Source organism: Apus apus, chromosome 10, assembly GCF_020740795.1.
Source record: "Apus apus isolate bApuApu2 chromosome 10, bApuApu2.pri.cur, whole genome shotgun sequence".
Classification (NCBI taxonomy): domain Eukaryota; kingdom Metazoa; phylum Chordata; class Aves; order Apodiformes; family Apodidae; genus Apus; species Apus apus.
The window spans coordinates 6,737,975-6,758,207 of record NC_067291.1 but is presented as its reverse complement, the minus strand read 5'-3'; the positions used below and the strand labels follow the sequence as shown (position 1 = coordinate 6,758,207).

Below are 20,233 nucleotides of genomic sequence, written 5' to 3'. Positions count from 1 at the left end.
TAAAAAATGTAAAGACTGAGTAACATCAACACTTCTGCATGAAGAAATAAAGTAGCAAAAAAGGGAATAATGGAAAAAAAAAGGTGTCCCATATTGAATGATAGAAAATTAAAATGAAGCCATAAATAATACAAGATTTGTTTCTGATTTTATTATTCTATTTTTTATCAGCCTATATAACCTAGTTTGACTGGAAATGCCCCAGAGGCATCAGATACTCCTAAATTTCATGGAGTAAATTTATGCTGCACAGGAGGCTCAGAGAAATCCTTTGAATACTGTTTTCCTACAATTTTACCATCATAATTTTGACTCAGATTTCATTAATGCCACTGCCAATAACTACCAGATCTCTGAAGAACTTGATTTCTATGATGTAAGAATATATTTAGCCTGATGTGTTCCTGCAACTGTATCATAAATTACCTGATTTGGATGTTAAAATTCACCACGTGTATGATAATGCAGACACTCAGCAGCTGATATTCCCTGATTGCTGCTAAACAATAATCAGGTGCAATTAAGGATTCTATCCATATGACTTGTATTAGAGACATATTGTGTATTTAAATGCCAGCCAAAATAATTCTGGTTTACAGCCTCTCCTTTTCTCCACAGAAAAGCTGACTTCAAAAAGCCTTCTGACTTTTATAAGCTGTATTTTAATTCTAACACTTTTGCAGTAATTTTTGCAAGGAAAAAAGTTCTCTCAGTAATCTGGGAAGCAATTTTGACTGGTATTAATATTGCTGGACTCTTTTAGCTCTACCTGCAGCTATAACACAGACACTCATCTGGCCTTGAATCAAACTAAAGAAGTGTCCTCTCAAACTAATTAGGAAGCAAATGCTGTCAATGAATATGATTGTGACAGTCAGGTGATTTTTTTAGCTATAGCAATGGGTGGCTATGGATAGTACAAAATATTTCACTTTAACTATCATAAAAATGTATTCTTCCAAATAATTGGTTTTTCTATGCAATATTGAACCTGTGGTCACTGTGAATGTCTTATGGCAAAGATTAATCTGGCAAGCTCAAAGTAGTGTATCCATCACATCCCAAAAGCTCACTAATTACCAGTCCCTTTCTGTACCTCTTCCTTCCCACTTCTCCCCTATGAAAACCTTGGTTTTCTGAAGTCACATTATTGCTGTTCCAACAACATCCAATGAGGCAAAGATATGGCTAACGGAATCCCTGTGAAACCTCCCCGTAAAGATCAGAAAACTGTTGATAAAGACACAAAAAGCACTGAGGGTGTATCTGACAAACCTGGCAAGGCCAAATGGAAGGATAAAGAGTGCCAAAGAATGTTGAGGAAAGCAGCTGTGTTATCAGGGGTGTGAGAGAGAGAAACTTGCCATAAAATCCTGAAATATTTCCGTTCAGAGACAAATGCCATGTAGTCCGTTTTAATTTACATACTTTGTATTTAATATATTGAATTTTGTTGTTTACTACTGATTAAAGTATAAGCACACATAATAGTGTCTTTTGCTTGTACCATAACAGAAAAGACTTGCTCCAGCCATGCCTTGAGCCGCTGAATAGTCACACTGCTTCCTCCCTCCCTGCTTCTCTCCCAGGCTGGAACCCTCCCATGTGTCCTCTATTTTCCATGCATGGTGTATGAAGCACTTACCTTTCCCACATGTAGTTGTGCACTCAGTTTTTCCAATCTGTTTCCAGTTGTGTTCTCGGTTTTGCCTTGGTGGTTGCACAGCAGGCACCTGGTTTTCTGGCTGATGAGAAGGAAATCTTCCTGGCTGAATAACTGGAAAAGTTCCCATTGACTGTCCAGTGAAAGTATCTGTCTCCCTATACAAATCCTCATCCTCATGATTTGTACTTTCCGGAATTCCTAACTGACCATTCAAGGGCTCCCCTGATGACGGACAATAACAAAAAAGTAAAATAATGAGACTCACTTGCAAATATCAGTCTGTTTTCATCCACTAATAACCCCAACTAGAGCATCAGACTTGAAAGCAGCTTTAATCTGCTCTGCAGAGACCTTCTAACAGCATCCGGCAAAGAGTGTGTTATTCTAAACTAAGACAACCAACTCTCGGCCAGCAAATACATTAAAAACGAAAGAATCTCAAAGCCCAGCACAGAGTTAATGCACCCAGTGTCAGCCTTTCCCAAGGCTTTTTTTTTTTTTTTTGGTACTGTGCTCTGTATTCTGTGCCTTCCCCTGTCACAGCACAGCTACTCCTCATTAAAATATTGCAAACACGCTTGAAAATTTGTCAAGGCAAGTCATGAGCATTATAAGTAGCAGCAAACGCGCTTGCAAATTTTCTACTGCCCTTCAGAACTTCATACCAGTACTCACAACAAATATCCACAGATCAGTCAGGAGCATAATCTGTACATATTCTAGCTTGGGAAGGTAGCAGGTTTGTGTTTGATCCTCTCCAACTGGATAGCTGTGGTTAACATTTTAGCCACAGAATTGTTACTGAAAGTAGAAATATGTGACCAGATTCCCTGTTGCAGTATAAATAATCCCTGCCAGTATTAATTCACTGAAGTTACCAAATCTATGCAGACTTCTATTTCAACATGTAGGTTGAAATTCTGGGCCTCTCCCATATCAGTTGCAGCATTTACACTGACCATAATGGTATACATTTCTTCATGATGTGTTTAATAATAATAAAACATAGTGGCAGTTTACCTGGCCTCCTTTGAGCAAGCAACTGAGGACTAATGACATTGTCTCCTGGAATGATATACTCATAATGTATACCTGGGTTAGGCTGCTGATGTATCATCTAAAAAGAAAAACAGCCATATATTCAGTTCTTCCACTCATTATATTACTAATACTTAAACATGTACTTCAACTCAACTGATCACCTACATACCAGTGTTTATATTATTAGGATAGAAACCATGGTTACTGACTGACGGTTTAGTTTCAGAAAAAATAAGAAAATACAGGTTACTCTGCAAACTGGGCTAATTTGTGATGGCAGAGAAACTGTTTCTCAAAATCTTATTTGAAAAAATGGAAAACTGACATGCTTGGGGCCAAGATGCAGCTGTGGGCCACACCAGGCACAGCCTTGCCTCTTGCCATTGTGGGCAGCAGAGGCTCACACCACACCTCAGCAGCAGAAGAGATGGTCCTAAGGTCACCAAAACATTCTCAGAAGGAGAATGACAAATGCCTGAAGAAACATAAGCAAGGAAGAAACAAAGCAGAGAAAAACATATACCACAGACCCCTATCTACAAATCTAACCAACCGCCTTTGTGAAGGTTTATCAACTGAACTTGAACAGAGCACATGCAGACAGCATGTGTTATTCTGTGTGTACCATCTCACAAAACCAACTGTTCTCTCTTTCCCATGCAACCAGCTCTGCACCACTTGACACTCAACAACCAGCTAGCTACATTTACTAACTTTGTGCCCCTCTCACCATAAGCACTGCTCAATAAAAATCATGTCAACAGATTACAAAGGCCCACATACTTGTTACAGCAAATGAAGAGTGCCTGTGCAACCCTCCTGCATCCTTCCACACGAATTTTAAACAGAATGAAGATCTAACGTAAGTGCAGACAAGACTCCCACTGCTTTACCCAAGTACTCTTCATGAAACACAGGTAGGAATCAGAAGCTTTTCTCCTTTAAATGTGAAAATGAAGCCAAGTGGTTTCTGAATGCTGCTGCTGCACAAGCCCATGTGAGGTGGCATGAAAGCTTTTTAGAACTGCCTGCAGCACACTCCTTACCCAACCAGTCTGTAGGACGTTGCTGCTGCTGAGAGCCTGAGCATACTCACACCAGGGATGCAGGGATGCCACCAGCTGCTCCTCTGACTAGTTTAGCTTTGATTACTTCAGTACTGGTTCTACTGACACTGCTGCTTTGTAAGTCCTGAATTCTTTGTAGGGATTTGTTTGATACAAACCTCAGATTACACTTTGACCTCAAGTACCGTTTAAAAAAAAATCCAAACCAAACAAACACCAGAGCTTGCACTAGCCCTTGGGTTCTGACAAACTATGGGCTGAAAAGAAAAAAGTCATGCTATGCCAATGCCTTTATGACCCAGCAGAGCACACTTGTGCTTCAAGGCTTCACTAAATTCATCACACCAATTAACATCAACTAGGGATTCAGATCTTTGTTTTACGTTGTGCCAAAGTAACTTCTTTGCCAAATGTAACAGCTGTTCCTCTCAACTCTGTCCTCAGAGATCATTCACTTTTCTGAACCATCAAATAATGCATTGCTTGTGATATTTTTTGTAAGAGTTGGTCCTTCCCATGTCACTTTGTTATCCAAAAAATACACCCTGTGTGTTTGGGCCCGAGAGAACTGAGCACTGTGAAGCTGACTTCAGTGGAAGAGTATCCTCCCTCTTCCCAAACCAGGACCCTGCTCTTAGGATGGTTCTAGGAGCAGCTTTCTAATGGCTCCCATGGTTTTTCCATCACGTTTCTCTAAACAACTGACAGGCACATGTTATAAAGAGCCTAACTGATCAAGTCCCTATACATGTATTGATACAGCTTTCCTGCAAGAAAATACCTGGAAATATACAATAGTTTTGCTTTGAGTTAGTGGACCTAAGTCTTTGCAGCAATTTGTACTTCACACAAAACTTGCATCTCTTTTTCTTTTGTTAATTATAACCTGCTGTAACTTATGAGATATTTTCTTCTACATTTTTAGGGTGGAAGAAAGATCTCATGATGTCAGGAAAAGAAACAGAAAGTAATTTGGAGTTCCCATCTGCAAATCTCTTCATTTTTCTACACAGAGCATAAAGATCATGAGCATGGATGAAAAGAGAATTACATGATTCAGGAACTGCAAGACAAAGTCTGAAAACACATCTGTGTCTCCATGGCTGCGAATTTCAAACCCATAAGAGAGGCTGTGTCATATTGATGGATGATTTTCTTTCATCTAGCACTATCCACTTTTATCTTCCCACGCTATACTGAGAAAGACACTAAACTATCAGCTTATCATGAATTGCAGTAATCCTCATAACTACAAGAAACCTATGGCATATCATGCCAGCTTTCTTATACTCATTGCAAAAGCAAAAAAAAAGAAGAGATTAAGCTGAAACAATTAACTCTAAACTAAAACACTAAAATATGATAAATTTAAGTTTAAGGGATTTTTGGGGTATTACTTTGGAAATATCTGTTTAATCCATTTCCTGATCCTTTTCTCTTCAGGTCATTCCGTATGAGACATCAATCAACTGACAATAAAAACTCATGGCCAAATCTCAGCTCACAGCATCCTGTAACTACATGATGACACGGAAACTTTAAAAACATGGAGCTTACACTGCAGAATCTTGGAGCCCAACCATTTAATCTTGCAGGCTTTTGCCAGTCTTACATTGCAACCAATCATAAAACACCCCAAAAAAAGTAATGTTTACATAATTATTACATTACTTTATTAAGACACCATCTTGCCAACATCTAACTTTTCCCAGCTGAGCAATCAGGTTAATTACTATTCATTTTACTATGAAACAACATAGCACACTCACTTTTCCACCCCATATTGCATTTAAGGGCAAAACAGCCATAGCTAGATGAAACAACCATATCACCAGTTAATCTAGTTTTTTCAGCAAATGGATTTTACCATGTGTATGTAATCTCAGAACACACCATTTATCTTTTAATAAGTTGCAATCAATTCCATTTGCATTTTTTATTTCAATATGGTGTAGTAAAACCTGTCCCATCTGAAGTAAACAGCTTCTCAATGATTCCCCCCTCTTAGCCACATTTTGTCTTCTTTCTTCCTTTCTCAAATGGTTCTTGTCTCCTAGCACAGCATATTAAAACTGCCCTGCTTCAAATCCCATATTCTATATCTTTTTTAACCTAAGTTGCTTTCAAAGCAAACTGAGATGATATCATTCTCTGAGAGGCCTTGTCTGATTTAGGTATTTGCTTCAGTTCACTGTAAAATTAAACTACGCCAAATTTGCTTGAGTAGGAAAGTATCTGCAAAAACTCCAATTCACAAAAAAAACCCCTGACATTTGTATGCTTTATTTTACTGAATAAGTAGAATTGGTTTTACTGGATCAGTAAAGTCTGAGAGAAACATGTTTCATAATCATTTAGATTTCCTATGACCTGGAGCAAGATGGAAGCAACAGCAAGCAATACTGAAGTATCAAAAATAATACTTCAAAATAGAAGGAACAAACCAGTAATAAAGTATTTGTTCTGAATGCAATTCTAGTGGTGCATGTTATCAATACATGGAGATTTTTTTTTCCATCAGGAAGATTAATCTAGATACAAGAAACTTACATAGACATCAAGGACTTCATTTGTTGGGCCATCAGCTAAAAATGACTCTCCTGCAGTGCTGGAGATTTCATTTGGGCGTTTGTAAGTGAACATTGTCCCACCACCTTCATATCTCCCAGGTCGATCAATTGCCCAGTTTCCATTGATGATGGAGCGTCCCGATCGACTCCGCAGAGCTGTAGAGGATGAGCACAGAAACACAAGGACTTTGATCAGAGGAAATCACTTCACATACTGGTGCCCAAGCAAGCTCCCAAAGGTGCATTACACTGTTAATTGCCCTCTGATCCCAGGGGACAAAGCTGTGTGGCTGCTGAAAAGAACAGTTACATTAGTAGTTGTGCAAAAAAAAAAAAAAAAAAAAGCTTAGAAAATGTTATGTTTATGCTGCAAGAAAGGAAAAGAAAATCAAAGCTAGCTTGAAAATATTTTTCAACAGTTTCTCACAGGTTACCCTGTGACTCTAGCTCTAGGCCAGCCAGCTGCATCCACTGAACACACATGGATGCCAAGGAAGTGGTTTTCCTCCACTTCCTTTCCACTGAAATGACTGTTTTGTGATTTAGTCAGAACAAAACACGGAGGCAAATACAGCAAATCAGTACATCATACAATGCAGAAGCACCAAAAAATTTAGGGATGCATGAGTATCTTGGGTTGCCAAATATTCCAGTTATTCTTCATGAAGCCATTTGGCTACTCCCTTCATTTCCTTTTCAGAACATGATTCTTTTGCCAGAACATCTGCAGAGCCCTGATCTGCAGCCTGTTTGGAATGGCTAGCTCTCTGAAAATGCCGGTAGGATCTCTTGCGTCAAGAAAAGTGACTTTGCAAATCAGATACCAGCCAGGGAAGGAAAAAATGTGGATTCAGTATCCAGTCGTGCAGTGCATTCCTTTTGTCATCATGGTCAAGTAAAGGATTTCTAGGTGCCTCAGTTCCTTCTTGTTCCTACTTTTATCTGTAAATGTGACTGTATTTTTAAGTCTTTAGGGTCAGAAACTGCTGTCACTTACATGAGAGGAATATTATGCAATATTACAGTTATGTACTTTAAAATATATTAATATCTTGAGGATGAAACCACATCAGACATCATTAAAGAACACAGAAAACACATGACACTTAAGCCTCTACTAAAAGATTTTCAATTTTATTACATAAATTTCTTCCTTGTGCTGCTACAACTGCAATACTCCATTAAAATGCTCTCAGCATCATACACTCCTATTTATGCAGCTGGAAAAAATCTTTAAAAGGCCTACATGGATGGCCTAAATTAAATTTATGCTGTTAATTTCAAAGTACACATTAGAGAAGAAACTTAATTTTTTCTTACCTGGTCCAAACACATCTAATTAACTGAATTAATCTATGGAAGCAGTATTTCTGCTTTTGCTGCAGCCCTCCCAGTGAATTACATCACTGAAGTGTGACTGCATGGTGAGAAATGGCCATAAAATGTCAATGTAAAGGAGCATTATGTTAAGATCAATCAATCAATCAATCAAGAACCACACTGCAAGTATTGACTTTAAGTGTAATACCATTGCCATGTTTCAGAAACCACGTTAATCACTTCCTTACTCTTTGAGTACCCCCTTGCTGAATGAAAACCTTCTATACTGAAAAAATGCCAGTTACAGATACTGATGCAAACAAATAGAGACATGTGGATTAAAAATTAATTATTCCAATTCAAAACCAAAAAAAAAGGGAAAAATATTGAAAAAAAAAATCTTGATAAATTCAAAAGGAATACTTTTCACACTATGTGTGTCTATGAGCCTATCAGCTTTGATCCAACACGAAGCTGTGGAGGGGAAATCTAACAAGATCCAAGAAGGGACCGGATTGATAGGCTTAAAGACAACACATCAGAGAAGAAATCAGAACAGAACACACAGGTTGAAGGGACAAGTGACACTTTCAGTGTCCTTGCCTCCTTAAGTTGCAAGATTCAGGCTTTTTCCCCTCTGTGAATGATTGCTGCTGACAAACCAGCTATTTTTAATTTACTTAATATTGATGAAATTGTTTATATAAAACAAATTAATTGTGTTTTTTGACAAATTTTGTAAATACTGCTTAGATACCATAATGTACTTATGTCTCGTGTAAGTCCTTACCCTTGTTAGTCGTTAATGAAAAACCAATCGTTCATTAGAGAAAGTGGGCGACTTTACCAGTCTTCAAGTATCAACCAACTAGAATTTTCAGTTATGTTGGTGATTTCAAGTCAGCTTAGCTTGCCTCAGTTTTCCTTATAATACATGCAGAAACAGAGTTACGCAATACTGTTATCTACCTACTAATAATATATTTGAATTGCAGCTGCATGGTCTTCATTAATCATCCCTGCACTGAACAGATACAGTGCCACCTCTAGAGACTAAGGACTCAACAACCTAAGTTTTCAAAGACGGGTAACAAATGATAAGAGAATATGTGTGCAAGCTGTAAATTTATCATTTAAATTAGTTTAGTCTTTATTATTGGTATCCCAGTTTGTGCAATAAAAAATATAATAGGATCATATCTGTTTTTTATTAAAAGGAAAATATGGTAGTAACAACAGAAAGGGTATAAAAGTAGATAAATTAATTTTAAAGACTTCATATATAATTTTTTTTGGTCATTGTTCGGGACAGAATGTAAGCTGTAGGAAGGTCAAGGATGAAAGCAGTTGGCTACCACCACTTCTGAACCTATGAGAAAGAACGTGGCTCCTGGACCACTTGTCCCTGTAAAGAGGCTTGATGGGTGAAGTTTCAGACTTTTACTTCTCCCTGTGCAAAATGCTCAGTGGATTTGAATGGCTAGAGAGAGCTGCACCCACATAAGTGCTGATGCATGAGTCACAGTGGAGAACTTCCCACCTTTTTAGACTTCTGAGGGAGAGCAAAGTCAGTCTGTATCATTCCCAAAAGAGCACTAAAGAAGCTGGCATAATCCAGGAACCTGGTACACTTAGGTTGCCACTGAAGCAAAAATTTTAAATTACATTAAGATGATTACACCCTGTAAAAATGTATTCACAGATTCTGCAATTTTATTTTATTTAATGCTACATGTTTATTTTCCCAAGAGCTATCATACATCCACTTGCTTCCCTGGTCACATTTTCTGATACTTTAACAAAACAGTCTCTATACCATGAACATTATTTGAAAAACATTTTATACAACATTAGCCATGAAAACAGGATCATCATTGACAGCTCACATACTACTGCATACAGGTTAAATACGAAATCAATTCACATTATTAAATGCTTTTTAAACTTGTTACATTTTAACTCAAACAACTTTGGATTAAGAGCTTCTGCAAAATTTACTGCTGACTGGTTTTACATTGTTTTTAAAAATAGAACACTTCCTTAACTTTATGATCTGAGTATTTTTTTCTTATACTGCTGCTAAACAAATAAAATAAATTAATTATCAAGAGCTCAGAAAAAAATGAGAGCTGGCTAGGATGAAATTGTTGTTAATAATGAAGCTGTAGAAAGACGGCTGTCTGAGAAACTGAGAGTCCATTAAACTTGCAATTCAAATCCATTGTATGATGGGTCTAAAAAAGGCCTTCCCCATAAAAAGGGAAAATGTGCCTCTTTTTATGTTTTGATCACTCTGCATCTACCACCTCAACTCTGCCCCCTGAAGAATTTTTATGGTGCTAATATTTTTAGCCAAAGCATGAAAGATTATGAAAAGCTTTACAGTTAATTCCTCATGAGGAATTCCTCACACAGTCTATAGCTGATTTCATCTATCTGTCATCCTCGGATCAGCTTCTTCACTAAAACTGTGTTGTTTACAGCAGCCTTCAGTAATGTTTTGCACTAGAGATATGGAATATTTAAAGACAGAAATTTTGACCAACACTTGTGGTTGTGCTACAATTCTGTGGCAAAATCTCAACAAGCCACATATTAAGACTTGTATATCAAGTATGTGAAGAGCACTAATTAACTTTCTACAATTCAGCATACAGCTCTCCTTTTAAAGATGTTTTACAGCTCCTGTCTTCCTCTTTAACAATTCTATACAGCCTCCCATACAACTTGGAAAAAAAATGGTGAGAGATAATGTAAGTCAAAGGTAGCTAATGCAGGGATGCAACAGAGTGAAATTCTGAATAAAGTGAACTCACATCTACTTTCAAGGTCAGTATTTCTGGAGAGAAGTTACGTTTGATGGTTTATAAGAGTGGCTTTTGTAACCCTAGTTTAAACTATATCACTGCAATCAGAAAATTAAAAAATGTCTCTACTACTTTAAAGATAGTTCTGTGATGACAGTTCACTTCCATTGTGTTTTTCAGTTGTGCCAGCTTTCTCACTTCTAGCTCACAACATGCTCCAGCTCCTGAGTGCTGGCCAATACTTCACACCCATGTAAATGGAAAAACACCGACAAACCAACAACAAAGTTTTTAACACTCAGAACTACAAAATTACCCAAAGGTATTAACTTAGTATATATCAAAGCCAGGCTACAAGTAAAAGGATCTTGATATTATTGTGCAAAACATCATCCAGCCTGTATCAAACTTTGTATAAAACTTTTAAGTACATAACAGTAATTTAAGAAACTTACACTGGAAAAAAATGCACTGCTCCTTACCATTTACTAACCCAGTTAGTTGCTCCAGCATCAATCAGTCACTCTTCCTCCTTTCCCTTCAGCTGTAGCTAATTTACCAGGTAAGGTAAGTTTTGGTGTTCCAGTTTTCACAAGTTTCCCTCAGGTTTTTTGAAATAGGTGATTACCTTATTAGATCTACAGTATCTCATTTACAGTATTACCACCAAAAAAAAAAAAATAATAATCAACCCACCTTTAAAAAAATCAATGTTGATACAAATCAAGGAAAGCCATTTGCTCTTCTGCTCAAACCTACCTTAGATTAAGGGCCTAGTGCTGCTCAAGCAGATGGAGAGGAATTTGAAAAGCATGGGTAACATTGCATATCTACTAAAAACAGTTTTGAAAAACGTGCTTTCATTCCCATGATTAGAAATACTGTGCAAGGTAAAAGTTTTCAATTTATTTACCCTCATGTTTCTCAAATGTAGGTTTTGATAGGTCATTTATGTACATGTTCCATTTTAGTCTACCAAATATTAAACATATCTTGTATTATATAAAGTATGTCTGGTCAGGCATTGCAGATTTATTAAATAGATGCTAAAAGCTTTGTATGAAAGAACACACATGCACTATTCCCAGCACAAAATCCCAGCTGTGCTTCAGAAAACTGAAAACATCCTGATCCACTTAAGCAGTTTGATGTATTTTTTAACTTACTGCTGAATGACTCCTATTTTTCTAACTATTTGATATCTGAAGAGAAATATTTCATGAGTGGGTCTAGCACCTCGCTACCTGCAGTAGCTTTTCACCAAATATCACATAGGCACAGCACCAATAACAAAATGAAACCTCTCAAACCCAGCAACAGCATTAGTATTCAGAGTAATACAGCATATTTATTTTCTGTCCTAGGGCCTTTTTTTCTAGGGGGAACAGTGTCCTAAGCCCTACTTAATTGCTTTAAAAACCACATAAAGTCTTTAGACAGACAGAATCAAAGTTATTTCCCATATTTTAAAATTACTGAGTGTCTCTCATTTGGTCCTGACTCAAGCGGAGAGTGAAGCAGAGAGTAGATCCTCTCTTCTGGGAAGAGGACTACATACTTGCAACCGTGCGCAGTGAGAAACAAAGTGAAGGCTTGTGCTATTAACAGCTGTTAACATTAAGATACAACTTAAGTTGTAAATGTCTTGCTGGTAATTTAATCCATGGAACCTTGACAAGCTGCAGATGCATTCAAGATGCAAGTCAAAGATTGATAAAACACAGTCAAAAATTATTCTATAAATTTCCTCAAAAGAGGCAGCTAGAGATGTCAAGTGGGTGTGATGGACCGACCTCTCAAGCTGCATTTGGTTTACAGTCGCCAGTTGAAACAAAGCATCTTTGGATGTAGCAACTACCTGACTTTTACACCTCAGCGCAATTCTTACTTCACCCATCACATTTGGAGCATATTTTTGGTATTTTACTGTAAGGAGCTTTTTTAAAAAAATATTCACACACTGGATTATAGAAATCAGTGCAGAATGGTGCATCTTGTACCACTAAACCACTAAATATACCCTTTGGTGAAATCTCCCATGAGGTCAATCAATCAGTTTAATGGTAAAAACCATGTGTAACTTGGCAGGGGGCCTACAGGAAAGCTGGGGAGGGACTTTTTACAAGGGGGGCATGTAGTGATAGGCCAAGGGGTAATGGCTTTAAACTGGAAGAGAGGAGATTTAGGTTAGACTTTAGGAAGAAATTCTTCACTATGAGGGTGGTGAGACACTGGAACAGGTTGCCCATGGAAGCTGTGGCTGCCCCATCCCTGGAAGTGCCAGACAGGCTGGACGGGACTCAGAGCAACCTGGTCTAGTGGGAGGTGACCCTGCCCATGCAGGGGGCTTGGAGCTAGATGATCTTTAAGGTCCCTTCCAACCCAAACCATTCTGTGATTTGACGTAACAGCAAGAGAGACTTGCAAGTGTAGAGGATGTTGGAAAAGTCCAACAAATGGATTGCATTAAGCTGGCCATTAACTCTGAACTGCACATGCATACAGCCTGCTGACCAGCTGCCACACTAACTCCTAAAACTACTGAGTACCTCTGAATGTGTATATATTGTAAAACTCTTTCTCAAAATCTACTTAAAGACAACATCAGATGCTTTTTTTTTTCTTTAAAAAAACCACAATTATTCAGCTTTACAAAACATACCTGTCAGCCTTGCAGCAAGGAATACACAATACATCTCAAGTCAAAGAAGAAAGAGCATATTGAACGCAATCTAGAAATACTGTTAGTCATATTGCACAGCTACTAAGCTACTTAAAGCACCTCTTATGCATAAACAAAAAAAAAAGCCAAATATCTAGAGACTCAGTAATTTACAGTTTCAAAATAATGAAATATGCATTAGTTCAAATGGATTCTCTGAAATAACTCCTTTCCAAAAGCACAGATATTTGCTGATTATTAGAACACACCTTAAGTTACAGAACACTAGGAGAAATTTGGCATACTTCTTGTAAACTGAATTAGGTATTATTTTCCTCTGACCTTTTGAAGTCAAACTCCCACTGAGGTCATGGCAAACTCCCACAGGACTCAAAGCTTAATTCAAGACATGTAAATAGGGCAAAGAATCTCGTAATCAGCAAGAATAAAACTATCTTTAACAGTCTGATCCTACAAAACCCTCACTCCAGAGCCAACAGGGGATATTAGAAAATGGTCAGCAGTTCACTGATCAGGCCCTAAACTAGTATTACTTCGTATACACTCAACCTGAAGACAGCTTCTCTGGAGGTGGGACACCTTCACCTCTTGCACTGTATTTGGTTTCTTCACTGGCAACTAAGACACATTAAGGCTATCAATCTTCCATGACAAAAATGGGGCATCTTCTAGCTGTGCATAGCTGAGACAGTTTTGATGAATTGGACAAAAATGGAGATAAAATTACCAGATTTGCAAAACTATTACAAGGAAATTATAATTCAAGTATACTATTATTTCCAAGGACAGACTTAGGCAGTTTTCTTTCTTACCTAAAATATTAACAATAGACAGATCAATATTATGTTCCTGAGCATAATCCTGCTCAAGGAGTTTTTCGATATCCTATTTGGGGAGCTAGCACATCAAATTAATCTTGCTTCATCTGAGAATAAATTTCAAAGAGTGAATTGCATTAAACCAATTTGGCTGTTTTGGGCTTTATCCTTCAACAGTGACACAGACAAAAAAGCCAGTGCAAGATAATCCTGCTCTGCTGGTTTAGGTCTAATTTATTGTTGTTTCAGTTGAGAGGGAACTGACATTTTCTGGATGCACTTCCTAATGATTATGAGAGCTTTTTTTTTTTTTTTTTTTTTTTTTTTTAGTGATCTAGTAAATCTAGGCAATCTTCACTGTTAGAATGGAAATAGATTATTCAATGGTAAATTAGAACAGGTGCATGAGAAATTAACTGAGCTGATAGCAATTTAATCTTCAACCTGTATTACTGGTTACAAGCTGGCTTTTTTGAATCTGCAGTTTAGTACAGCAGATCTATGTTATATATAAATGTCACAGAACAATCTTCATTACTAATACTAGAAAAGTGTGCTGGAATCCAAAAATTAGCATTTGTTAAGATAGTACTTTAAGACCTCATCCTCTGCCTGTCTTATCTATTTCACTTAACCTTGGTTTTGGTCCAAAATAATCTGACAGTACTTAAGGATCTCTGGAAATGTCCTCTAGTTTGAATACTTTTTTCTTTCACATTTGACTATGTTACAAGCAACTCCAATACCAATTAATTGAAGCTAAATTACAAAGGCTTTTCATGCTTCATTAGCCATATGCTGTGATCTGTTCCTATTTAAATTCTGAATTATGCAAAGAGATGTCTCAGTGATTGCAGCACTGCATTCACAGAAGGCAAATTATTGTCAACTTTTCCAATGGTTTGTTGCCTGGAGGAGACATGCCATCTCTGAACTTCATTTTAGATTCTTTGACTACCATTCTAAGCTCCCCTTCAGTACACTGTCTAAAGTCAAACAACTGCCCTTTCTACACTGTCTACAGCTGTAGTAGATATTAAAGTTCAGCAAACAGAAACAGACAAACCCAAAAATCCAAATAATATTACTTTGACACAATTACTTGGTTTTGCTTTGGTGTTAGAACCTTAGTACTTTTGGTCTGACTGAAAAATGTAGACTGAATTTATATTTGATTGTGTCAACATAAAAAATTGAAAATACAGTTTCAAAAACAGCTGTTGCTTTCCTGAAAGACCTGTGGCCACAAATGCTAGACAAATTTGACACAGATGCAGACATAGCTTTCATCCTATCTTAGCGTTTTGTTGAACTTTTTTTGACAGGCAGGTATTTCCCAAGTTTTAATTACAACAGCAAGACAATTTTGGTTCACTTGTGTAATTCTCTTCTTTTTTCTTTTTTTCTCTCTACAAATTTATCAAATATCTGAAACAGCAGCATGGGTGAAGTTTCATGGTAAAATACTGCTGTCAATGTAATTTCTTTATTTTATGAAAGTTCTGAGATTGTACTCAAGAGAAAGAAGTTTAATCTTGCTCAGAGCTCCTCCTGTGTCTATTCTTGCAGATCACCTCAGGTAACAAATCCCACTATAGCTTTCAAAAAAATTCCTGATTTCTTCTACCACCCGTAAAAAGAAAATACTATCTACTTGCTTAAAGGTAAAGGTTTTACACTTAATAATTGCAAGCAAAAATGCTCATTTTCTAACACTGCAGCAAACAGTCATTTTCCTTTTGGAGTATTCATTAAACTGCTGCTCTCTAATATCCCCTTGTTGATGCATCTTTCTTCTCACTCAGTTATGCCTGTTCTGTGTTTCACTTTTGACTCCAAAAGCTATTTTGATGCATCAGCACAAGGAAAATGCTGGGGCAGCAAAGCAGAACAGAAAATTTACTGCTACTGCAATAAACAATACAGGCTTTGAGAAACAAAACTGATTTATCACATAGCTATACAATCTATTCACGTCCAAACACTATAGCAGGTTCAAAGACTTGACAGCTTTGATAGAATCTCTGAACAAATGTAAGATTTAGTTTGCATGTTACAAAAGGGCACAATCCTTAACTTCTATCAGAGGAGGATGAAGTGTTTCCCCATGTTTTTTAATACAGTCTTCCCTGATAGCCAACTGAAATGTACAAGGGCAGGAACTTTTGAAACAGGGAGTTCATGAAGCAGATTAGATGATGCAAGCAGTATTTCAGCAATTTTGGCAAGTCTTCCCCTGCAAGGTGTAACTACAACTTCGGTTTAATTTTCAGGGTGTTTTTTTTTTCCTATTACTGCTTACCTGCTTTAGAATTACTCAAATAAAAAGCCTTCCCATTCTTCAAACAGGTGCTTTTGAGTGATTAATGACTTTCACTATTATTATTTGTAAGTACAGAATTAATAACACTTACATGATTCTCTTTCCATAAGGAGTAAGTTATGTAGAGGCAATGCTCTCACATGTTGAGCTGTGACTTTACATAGCTTACCTAGAGCACACAATTGGTTTCTAAAAGCCATTCTTGTCGGAAATACTAATATTTACTGAGAAAGCAAATGAAAGAATAAGAGGAAGCAACAGAGATGAGGTTCATCTTTATGCTAGTGTTATGTTTGTGAGGTGTCCGACACAAAAATAAACCTTAGTCCTCTTTAGCCTGATAGGCTTTATAAAGGTGAGGGAAGTGTGGAGGCATTAATGCTGTGCTGCTAATAATATAGGCAAGTGTTGCTCTGTCAGGATCTCAATAACCACTACCACAATTAAACACAGAACAATCCAATACTACATCAAGGGTGTTTCAATTCCCAATTTGTATCAAAGTGCACAAACTGCAATAAGTAAAAAAATCCTATAAGAAATGACATCATTCCTAAACACAGTCATTTTATTTTATGAGTGGTATACTACAGTCCTCTATACTGGAGGGGAAGTAAGAGGTTATCAAAAGACCAGAACAGTATTTACTGAAGGTAAGATTCATTGCAACAATAACTGAAAATAAGCATGTTTCCTATTATTCTGTAAATAAGGTAAACTATAAGGACTTACACAATCGACACTATGACAGTACATGTTAAAGAATTATGAGCTTTCAGTTTATTTTCACCTAGCCATTCTCTATAATTTTATACCTCAAATACACTTTATTCAGTACTATTAAAATAACCTATAAAAAGCTCATTTTCTTTTAACTTGTCCAGAAATTTCCCTCAAGTTGAAAAAGTAGAAGGATGTGACTGAATTCCCAATTCCACTTAAGTCCATGTAAATATTCTGTGTTTTCACTAGTATGTAATTTTAGCATTGTTTCTTTTTGCTCTGAAAATACAGTAGAGGAAGAACAGAAGGGCTGGTGTAAAAGTAGACTGAGTGAAATGAAATGCGGAGAAGATAAAGGAAAACACTGGAAAACAGAAATGGAACAAGATTCACGTATGTCTTTTATCTGCAGAGAAACTACTTTCAATGTACACAAAGTTCCACATCTACTATTCTGTTTGAGAATACACAGCACCTCAAGGGAACTTTTGTGGTTCAGAAGGACATAGGAATTGATCAACGGAATAACACATTTAACTCACAATTGTGGGCTTTTTCTCTATACAGAACTTCAAAAAGTCTTTTCAGTCTTACTTACCCATCCTTAATATCTTTCTTTAAAGAAGACATGGTATAACTAAGGTTAAAGTTTGTAAGTGGCAGTCTCAGATTACAAGGCTTAACAAGAATTTCAGGCTATTCTAAGGAAAAAGCATGGCTTGCATTTTTAGCAACATATTTCCTACTGTACCCCAGTAACACTGGGAAATGCTCTTCACTGGCAATAGCAGTAAACAAAGTATTTAGAAGTAAACACCATTTGGGACCAGTAGTCTACAGGAGGGATACACTTCCAATGTAGCACGTGATATTTTAGCTATGCAACTCCCACTGAACCTGCAGATTATAGTATTTGGCTTAGTTACATAATTTCAGTTAGAATCTGGTTCTTATATTTCAGGAGTTGATTGGACTGGCTGCTAATGGCTCCAAACGTGATAGCTGAACCTTCTGGCACAGCTCAGTTGCACATTAGTTAGCCCAGCACAGAAACTCAGCACACACTTGGCATAAATCCTATGGCTGGATAAATGCAATTGAATTATCTTCTAATCTACACACTACTTCAGCCAGAAGGGCCAGATTAGTGAAATGCACACGTGCAAATACCCCACTCCTTTCTCCAGCTGGCATAACAAATAATGTTTTGAACCTCGTGCTCCTGACAATTGCCAAGAACTGGAACAGTTCTAAGACAGCTAAGTTAAAACAGCAGATTGTGATATCTCTGCAGAAAAACAGCACTATATACCTCAGGAGAATCAAAAGTAGAACTAAAAAGAACAGTAACTGCTTCTTTTGTTTGCTAAATAGCTTTAATCCCTCCAATGAAAACTGAAGCTAATGAATATTCCTCAACTGTTTTGAATTTCAAGTGGAATTTCTCAAGAATTTTGGATGCTCTGTGTGGTTAAGTTGAATACTGTAACTGAAAACACACAGCCCTGTGAGCTGCAAAGCACTGTTGGATCCCCTGGCTTAGACATCAATTTCTCCGGCTCAGGGTCTGTCATTCCCACTCTCCGAAGGGCTTTCCAAGCTAGTATATCATTTCAGGTAAGTCTGACATAGGTGCTGAAGTCTCAAATACAATAATGTGAACAAAAGCCAACAACAGAATAGAAGAGAGACCTAAAATAGTTTTCCCCTACTGAGAAGCAGGTTGGAGCATGAGCCCACTGTTGTGTCCCAGGCTAGGCCAGCCAGTCAGCCCAGCAGTGTTCGGGGGTGCAGAGCCAGGGCCAGCACCTGGGGAACACTGAACAGGGTACTGGCATGGAGACAGAAGTTACTAGAACAAAGAGAAATCAGAGGTTAGTATGGGTGGGAGAAGATTTGCTTTGAATAACTTAGTGGCCATTACGGTAAAGATACAGGAGCTTGGATTAATCCAGTGGCTGTTACAGGAAGGATACAGGCCACCAACTAAACCAGACTTACTTCCAGTGTCCATGTTCAGCCCTGAAAAAATGTTCCATTCTTCACTTATTCTCTCTTCCCATAGAAGCTGACAACAGCATAGTAAACCTTGGTCTTCATCTTAAAACAAAATACTTATTACAGATCATCCTCAGTATTTGACTCTTAGCAAAGAAAAATAATATATGCACTAGTGAAAGGCTGTCTCCATTCACCTGAGAACACTGCCAGAAGATTAATTCCTGGCATGATAAGCTGGGTGATCATAGGAAAGCAGGAAATACAGCAAATCAGTTCAGCCTCGGTTTTCACTTTCTCATACATTATTTTCTGGCTATAAGGGCTCAGACACTTTGATACATTTTACTATTTATGTTACTATGCACATTGAAACAGGAAAGAGATGCTCTGTGATCGTCCCAAATATAAATAATGTCAGTCTACCACTTCTCATTCTAACATTGTTCTTTACTCCCAAGTTACCTATTAAGCTAATGAAATGAAAATTGTCTCTGATCAACTTTTTTAATGCAAATACGGAAAAGAAAGTATAGATTCGCAAGCTCTTGAGTCACTAGATCACTAAATAAGTCTGGCTGATTAATGGCACTATTTTGTCTGCAGCACAGATAAAACAGTAGAGTCCAGATTCTGAAAGTGAGTTACTATCACTAGTACAAACTATACAATTATTTTGCCATCAGGAACTACATTAAAGTTTTTCCCAATAATATCTTTGAAAGAATACATAAGAAACAAAAGAAGTTAGTTTTTTCCTTCTTTTACCAAAAAGTTATTTGTTTTCTCACACGTACACTGTACAAGCAGATATCTTGCTAACTGTTCTCCAGGCAGTTGTCAGTTTTTCTCAAGTTTCATCTTCTAGACCTTCTGCTTCCAGTTCCATAGTTCTCCTGATCAATACACTGAGCAGAGACTGTTATATACACTGATTAATAGGGGCCCAAATTTTCCAGAGAAGCCTGTGCAATCTCAGTAGCAACAACAGGCTGAGTTCATGCTCCTAAACCATGAAATATGACCACAATAAATTTATCATGCCAAACACTCAATATTTAACATTTCAAATATTTCTTCTTCATGATTCCTGCTTAGAAAAGAAAAATCCTTGTCTGTATGTCTTTTATCAGTTCATATTGAAGTTTGATAAGCTCTATCTTCTCCTTTTAACATAATTTTTCCTGTATTACTTTTTCAGAACTATAGAATGTGAT

General features: G+C 37.2%; 1 protein-coding gene across 3 annotated transcripts in view; it reads right to left on the bottom strand.

The window, feature by feature from the left end:
* Positions 1-20,233, bottom strand: part of THSD4 (thrombospondin type 1 domain containing 4) — a 258,772-nt gene that overhangs the window by 26,746 nt on the left and 211,793 nt on the right. For 2 of the 3 annotated variants that reach the window (XM_051629018.1, XM_051629019.1), the window contains 3 exons: positions 6,325-6,500; positions 2,687-2,783; positions 1,646-1,888 (listed from right to left, as the gene is read on the bottom strand). In XM_051629018.1, coding sequence (XP_051484978.1) covers positions 1,646-1,888; positions 2,687-2,783; positions 6,325-6,500 — 516 coding nt within the window. The remainder of the gene's footprint in view (positions 1-1,645; positions 1,889-2,686; positions 2,784-6,324; positions 6,501-20,233) is intronic. The other variant, XM_051629020.1, reaches the window with a different exon arrangement.